General features: G+C 55.2%; 1 protein-coding gene across 1 annotated transcript in view; it reads left to right on the forward strand.

Moving 5' to 3' along the window:
- The window catches only part of Zbtb42 (zinc finger and BTB domain containing 42), a 9411-nt gene extending 6450 nt beyond the window's left edge, over window positions 1-2961 (forward strand). The window contains exon 2 of the mRNA XM_010607378.3: window positions 6-2961. Coding sequence (XP_010605680.1) covers window positions 6-1163 — 1158 coding nt within the window. The 3' untranslated portion in view covers window positions 1164-2961. The remainder of the gene's footprint in view (window positions 1-5) is intronic.
- The last annotated feature ends 4775 nt before the right edge of the window (window positions 2962-7736 follow it).

The raw sequence follows: 7736 nt of genomic DNA on the forward strand, positions 1-7736 counted from the left end.
CGCAGTTCCCAGCGCACCGCGCCGTGCTGGCCGCGTGCAGCGTCTACTTCCACCTCTTCTACAGGGACCGGCCCGCCGGCGGCCGCAACACCGTGCGGCTCAACGGCGACATCGTCACGGCGCCCGCATTTGGCCGCCTGCTGGACTTCATGTACGAGGGCCGTCTGGACCTGCACAGCCTGCCCGTCGAGGACGTCCTGGCCGCTGCCAGCTATCTGCACATGTACGACATCGTCAAGGTCTGCAAGGGCAGGCTCAGGGAGAACGACCCAGCGCTGCACCGGGATGTCCCTGCCCCCGAGGCAGAGACACAGCACCGGCCACCGTGCCCCCTGCGTGCGTGCACCCCAGGCCTCTGCCCTGCTGCGCTGACTGCCAAGCTCCCCGCACCAGGGGTCAAGGCTGCGCTCCTTCTGCCAGCATCCAGCCCTGCCCCTTGGCAGGCCCCAAGAGAGTCGGACCGGGCGCTGGACCTGTCGCTGAAGCCGGGTCCGAGACCAGAGCCAGTCCAAACACTGGCCTGCAGCAGCCAGAGGCAGCGAGGAGCCCCATTTCTGGTAAAGGATGAGCAGGACTCGCGATGGGAACAGGAGCAGAGCCGCGGTCCCTGGAGCTGCCGCAGCTCCCTCCAGCCAGCCTGTGCCCCCACAGCCCAGCACCTGCCACTGGACTTGGAGCTGCTGCCCTGCCGAGAGGCGGCCAGCCGGGAGCTGGAGCTGGGTTCCCAGCGGGAGGCAGGAGCCACGGAGGAGCTGGGTCCTGGAGGGCTCCTCTGCATCTGCCCGCTGTGCTGCAAGCTGTTCCCCAGCGCCCATACCCTGCAGCAGCACCTCAGTGCACACTTCCGAGAGCGGGATGGCACCCGGGCCAGGCTCTCGCCCAATCGTGCCGTGCCCACCTGCCCACTCTGCAGCAAGACCTTCTCGTGCAGCTACACACTGAAGCGGCATGAGCGGACGCACTCGGGGGAGAAGCCCTACACGTGCATGCAGTGCGGCAAGAGCTTCCAGTACTCCCACAACCTGAGCCGGCACGCCGTGGTGCACACGCGGGAGAAGCCGCATGCCTGCCGCTGGTGTGAGCGCCGCTTCACACAGTCCGGGGACCTGTACCGCCATGTGCGCAAGTTCCACTGCAGTGTGGTCAAGTCCCTGCTTGTGTGACACACTCCTCCGGCTGGGTGGACCTAGGGATGCAAGGAGCCATGTTTGGAAGCCTGGGCCACGGGGCTCTACCTGCTACGAAGGGGTGCTGTCCTCCCTGCCTCCCAGCCAGGTTTCAGGACAGAATTGGGGCCCAGGTTTCCCTGTGTGGCTGACAAAGGTGTCCTGTGTTCAGGGGTTTTCTGACCACCTCTCTGGCCTGCTTGGGTGTTCTCTGAGCCTGGTTCCCTGGCAGGCAGTGACTCACAGGTCGGAAGTCATTGACAGGGCACTTGGAGGAAACAGGCCACCCCTGGTGCAGGGCAGCAGGGCCCCCTGCTGGGAAGGCCTGGGGCACAGCGAGTGCCTTTAGGAGCTTCTGAGGCACAGCTGTGTCATGGAGTGTGGCCCCAGCAGGGACCCCAGAGCAGCAGGAGGAGAGCCAGCTAAAGCTACTGGTCTTGGGTCAGTGTCACTGGGGTGGAACTGCTGGAGCGTGTGATCCTGACCTCACTGTAAGCCTGGGCAGAGAAATGGGAATTTGGAAATGGATTATCTTTAGACCCAGGAGAAGACCTCCCTGAGGCCACCAGGTGTCTGCCCATGGGTGATGGGGCAAGTGCCAATCCAGTGTGCCTCTGGGCATCCCTGGGGTGGGGCCAGGGTTCTGCCCCTGGGGTCTCCACCACTTTCAGGGGTCTCCCTGGGGCTTCAGGTGTTTCCAGTGCAGGAGCACAGGGTTACCAGGAGTGATGTCTTCAGAGCTCCTCTTCCCCACTGGGGCAGGAGTGGATGCCACCATCATGCGGGGAGGGAGAGGCTGGTATCCCCCGGACCAGAGCCATAGCAACCCACTTAGTCCACAGCCACTGGCCCTAGAATGGGAAGAACACACCTGCTATATTTGAGGTCCTTTGGGCTACCTACATGGACACCAGTCTTGTTGCTGGGACCTTGATGGTTATAGGTGGGGTGGGTGGAGTGGGGGTGTGCCCAATCCCTAGGCAGGCAGCAAGTGGCAGAGCTCCCTGGCTGTCTCCAGGATACCAGGCTGTTTCTGCTGTGGTTGGAAGTGGCACTGGGATGAAGTCAGTTGAAGTTGTCGTCCGTCTCCTCATAACTCCTGGTGTTGTGTTCATCTGTCTGCCTGACCCAGAATCAAATGCTGGTCGCCTTCTCAGTAGGGGGCAGACTTCAGTCCACTTGCCTCCTGGCTCTGCTCTTCTGCTGCCTCTGCGGCCAGCCTGAGACCTGGACCACTGTGGCCCCAAATAGATGGGTGAGGGGACACCTGCTTCTGTCAGTCCTGGCTCCCGACCGCACCTCACGGGGGCTGGAGGGACACAGCCACACACTATGGGTTCTGAGTTCTGGGTTTGCGTGTGTCCACACCCAGGAGGGCAATGGAGCCAGCAGGAGAGCAGTTGCCACCATCAGGGACACATTCTGTGTCACTGGCTTCCCCGAGTGCTTCCCCAGGGCGGGGACGCCTGCTCTGTGTTATCAACACTGGGTTTGTTGTCTTTGTGCACAGTTACTGTGACGTGAATATAATGAGAATGATCAGTTTTAATTTTGTAGGCGATGGTTTAGATAAAATATGCACACTTACGTAGATCTATGTATCCTTGACACTGCTTATGGGGCAGAGAGAAGCAAGTGGAGCCTGCCGGCTGGGACAACTGCAGAGTGACCCTGGGAGACAGCTGTCCCCCTCAGCTTCGGTGGGGAGCCTTTGCCAGCTGCTGCCTGGGCTGGCCATGGAGACTGGCGCCATCTTCCTGTGTCCCACATCGTGGTTGTCACGATGGCAGTGTAATAAAACCCACCGCAGGTGGAGAAGACAGTGTCATTCTTGGGGGTGCCAGGGCATGAAGGGTGGGCACCGCTGGCTGGGGAGGAGGGCCAGTGGGTGGTGGGCATTTGGAAGCTGTTCCTGGAGGGTGCAGTGGGCCAGGCTGATGACTAGCAACACAACTTCTTTCCTCTGGTTTGACCCCCACTGCTGAAGGCTGGGGCAAGGAGCTACAGGGAGGCCGGGCAAGATGTGTGAGGGAGGGCAAGATGCAGGCTGGGACTGCAGCCTGGAGAAGGAAGCTGTGCCCTTCAGGAAGCCTGCCCAACTCTGGGCCAGGTGAGACCTCCTGATTTTGTGCCTGATGTCCCCCTCCTTCCCTGTCCTGTCCCCTCCCTTCACCTTTCATTCATACCTCCCTCAGAGAGGTCCTGGGTTCCTGGAAGCTACTGTGCCCTGCATCTTCCAGTCCTCCTGAGTGAGAGGCTGGGCAGACTCAGCCCCTTGGGTAGGTGAGCTGCCCAGCCTCTGGGCTGAGGACCAGTGGGCACTTCCCCCAGCCCACCTGGCAAGTTAAGCAGGAGTGAGCTGTCCCTTGGCATGGCTTCTCTTACGGCAGCTTGGAGGGAATGGCCCTTACATGTATTATCAACTTCACCCTCCCCAGGCTAAAGCACCTACTCAACTCAGGGAGGCCCAAGGAGACCCTGAGCTCAGGGAAAATGGGGCTTTACTTGCCACAGGGTCCCCAGAGTTCAGGCCAGATGTCCTGTCCACTCCTGGGCCACTTGCTGTGGCCTTCTCAAGCCTGGGTCCAGATGAAGATCCTCTCATCCCTCAAACCCCATTGTGCCTGGCCCCACCATGTCCCACAGGGAGCCCTGTCATGTTCCCTCTCGGGCACAAGGCTCAGCCCAGCCTCCCAGCTGGGAGGAGAAAAAGGCTGCTGTTGTATGGCTTCCTAGGCCCCTGCAGCCTGCTCAGCCTGGCACAGCTCTGTCAAGGTGAGCTGCCATTTAGCTCACTGCTGGAACTTTCACCAAAGCTGGCAGCATGGGCCCCTGACACCCTCCCTGGAGGACATCCAGCCTGACCCATTGGGTGGTAAACTGAGGTATGTGGAAGGGCCTGGCAGTGGCCCCAAGTCCCAGAATTCAACTTCCTTCAATGAAGGTTAAGACTCTTAGCTGTGCCTGTGTTGCCCCAACGTGGTCAGAGGCCTGGGGCTTCTGTTGGGACAGTGGCTGCACAGGGCAGCAAGAACCAAGAAAGGCACAGAAGTGTTCCAGAGGCTCCCCAGGCAGGTAGACCACACAGACACAGGTGCAGGCCAGTGGCCCTCTACAAGCACACAGGATGAGAGGTCATGTGAGCACATGTAGGTGAGCATGCAGCCCAGGTGCAGTATGTGGGTGCACCTGCAGAAGGTTGCCAGATGTGAAGTGGTGCAAGCTAGGGGCTGGCTTCCCTTCCTCACGTCCCCAGCTCTTGGCCTTGGCGGCCACTGAGCTGCCCACTACAATGTGCACTGGCCTCACCCCTTTCCAATATTATTAAGGAGCCCCAATCCTTTCCTGGCACAGGGTGTTTTTGTAGACACCCCAGGGAGCCTAGGACATACACACGGTGCAGGTATGACCCACCAGTGTTGAGACACCAAGCCTGTCTAGCCCTCTACTCTGCTTTTCCCTAGTGATTCCCCCCCAACCCAAGTCCCACCTTCTCTGCACCAAACATCCAGGCTTTGCATTTCAGTTATCATGGTCATCACCACCATCATCTCTACTGATAAAGAGAACTTCTGTAAATAGTCTGAAACCTACCGAATGTTAAGGAAATATAGAATAACCACTATCTTTTCACTTCTGTAATTTGCTTTGCTTTGCTTATTTCTTAGGACAACAATACCAGAGGGTTCATCATTTACTACAAAGCTTGAAGACACATAGCCCCAGTTTAAAATGTTATAAGATAACAGATGCTGGAGGTGCTTAGCCGCATCCCCACGGTGAGACCAGATGTACAAACTAAGATAACAATTGCCATACCTTACAAGCAAAGTACACTTAGATACTAAACCCTAAGCTTTTTGTAAATTATGACTATAAAAGAATTAAGATGAAAGGAATGTCACCAGTCCTGCTTTCCTAACTCTGACCCCTGCTGTTGTGGGCTAGAATAGCTAACTAGGTGAACCCTAAAGATAAAAATCCTAACCACAAAGGAGATGCTACATTTGGGTTAAAATCAAACTGTCTGTGACCACGATTGTACATCTGTGATGGGAACTGAAAGAACTGGAATGTCTTATTGAACTACCTAAAATGAGGTCATGATTGTAAAACTCCTATAAAAGAAAGGTTGTAACCCAGCCCGGAGTCAGTCATATGGCACAGCCCTTGGTGCAGGCCAACCCTTTGCTAGCAAAGCAAATATTTTTGTTTTACCCACTTTTGTTTCTCTGTGTGTCACTTACCAGTTCCTTCTGCAACACTCCACCACCATCTCCATCACTACCTTCACACTGCCAATACCTCCCTCACCTCCAACGCCAACTCCCCTTCCTTCAACACCACCTTCTCTCCATCATGTCCACCACTATCACCTCCATCCCACCAATATCTCTTCCTCCACCTCCAATACCAACACCTCAGCCTCCTTTGCCACCAACACCTCCATCTTCAGCACCTCCACCAACACCAATATCTTCATCATCTCTACCTCAATGCCAATACCTCAACATCCTGCTCTACTGCCACCTCCATCTCCATCACCACTACCTCCGTCACTGCCCCTCCTTCTCAATGCCCCCACCTCCATCACCTTCACCTATCATCTCTGCCACATCATCTCCCTCTCTGCCCACACTGTGTCCATCAGCACACCCACCCAAACCTCAGGCAGACAAAGTCCCTGGTGCTCTCTTCTCCCAGTCTGACCTTGCACACCCACCTCCAGCTGTTTCCCAGAGGTTCTGCTCCCCTGTAGGATTCACTTGTCCCAGTAGCTGTGCCAGGCCGGTGCAGACACTCCTGCCCTGCCCCCCCCTCAGAGGTGGGTGCCTTCTGGGTCCACCCTGGGTGCCTCTCTACTGGTCCACCAGTGTCTCCCCTCTACCTCCCACCCTGCCTCAGGGTTCTGGCTTATGGCTTGGACCCCTCATCCCCCCTCCTCTGGAGCCTGAGGTTTGGGCATCCTGACTCCCAACACATGCTCCTCTCCCACTTCCTGGCCCAGCAGCCTCTCTAGAATCACCCTGGGCTCATCATGGCCATGAGCCTGCTGGGCCTGCACCTTTCCACTTGCCCCTCCCCAGCTTTCTTCCTTCCCACCGCCCCTCTCTGCCTGGCATCGCTGCTCTCTGGCTGCCAAACCACTGCCAAGGCCCAACATCCTCTCCTCTGTGTGGTGTTCACAGTACAGTGGGAAAGATGTCTCCAGGACATAGGATGGTGTGTTCTGCCCCTCACCAATAAACAGCACAAAGCAGTGTAAGGGGGCTGTCACATGAAGAGGGTGTAATGTGGATGGATCCTGGACAACAGGTGACATATTCAGGATAAAAACATTGAGGGCTGGTTGCTGCATGGTGTGGGGCAGTGTATCCGTATGTCGAGGCCTGTGTTCCACCCACCCCGCTGCTTGCAGGCAAGCCAGGGGTGACCAGCAATGTGGTGTACTTGAAATTGTTTTCCTAGAGTTTGAAACTTTTCATCTTAAAATGTTTAGAAAAAGAGCCAGGGATTTAGTCGCACAAACACAAGGTCCCAAGTTCAATCCCTGGTACAAAAAAACAAAAACAACAACAAAACTTCCTTAAGATATTTAGAAAAATGCATAAAGATGTCATTTTGATCAGACTGGCAAAGATAAAAATGTTGTGTCATAGTTGGTTTCTCTGCTTTTACAGGCAACCCAGACTTGGGGCAGGGAAGGCCATGGTCAAAAGCCAGCAGCCTCAGCGTCTCACAACCCCTGGACATAGAAGGGTGGCACTAGCTTGTCCTCTCTTGGGGGGACCCCAGTCCTGTCCCAGGCTCCACCCTCCTGACCTCATCTACACCTCAGTCACTTCCTGAGGCCCCATCTTGGAGCCCCATTGCATTGGGATTGGCACTTCACATCATTTTGGGGGACATCTGTGGAGCATAGACACACAGCACTATCTTCGAAGTCTACATTACTGGTGAGGCTTTGGGGCAAAAGCACTTTTTCTTGGTGCTGCTGTCACACATCCAGCTCAGAGGACAACCTTCTTGTCTCTGTGTCCACAGCAATGGCACAAAAGCTTCGACCCAGCAGTCCCAGGAGTCTGTCTTTCCCACAGATACAAGGCAATCTACATCTCTGGCACTCATTAGAACATTGTTCTGCACATTGGGAAAGGCTCAAGAGTTTGGATTCAATGCAACCATAAAAATGAAAGTTCTCTGCATTTGTGAATGGTACAAGAAGATTCCCAAAAGATATTATTAAGGTAAGGCTATACCATGTTGAGGAAAGTGATCTTGTGTTATCTTTTTTATGACATAAAAAGGGGAAAACTATAGCATAATAATAAGTACTTACATATGTGTACAATATTTCTGGGAAGCTGTTATAGAAATCCTGGTTGCACATAGGCAGGGAAGTTGGCAGTTGGAAGATAAGGTCCAGGGTGACCTTTTAAACTTCTGAGCCCCATTACCAATCACTGACTGCCCACTGAATGAATTAGGATGAATTTTAAAACATCTTTCTTTATCCCATGTCTTGCTCCATTTTTCTGTTCTTGCCAAGATTTGTCATGTGACTGGCCA

The sequence above is a fragment of the Fukomys damarensis genome, unplaced genomic scaffold, assembly GCF_012274545.1.
Source record: "Fukomys damarensis isolate Sample0158 unplaced genomic scaffold, DMR_v1.0_HiC HiC_scaffold_21, whole genome shotgun sequence".
NCBI lineage: Eukaryota > Metazoa > Chordata > Mammalia > Rodentia > Bathyergidae > Fukomys > Fukomys damarensis.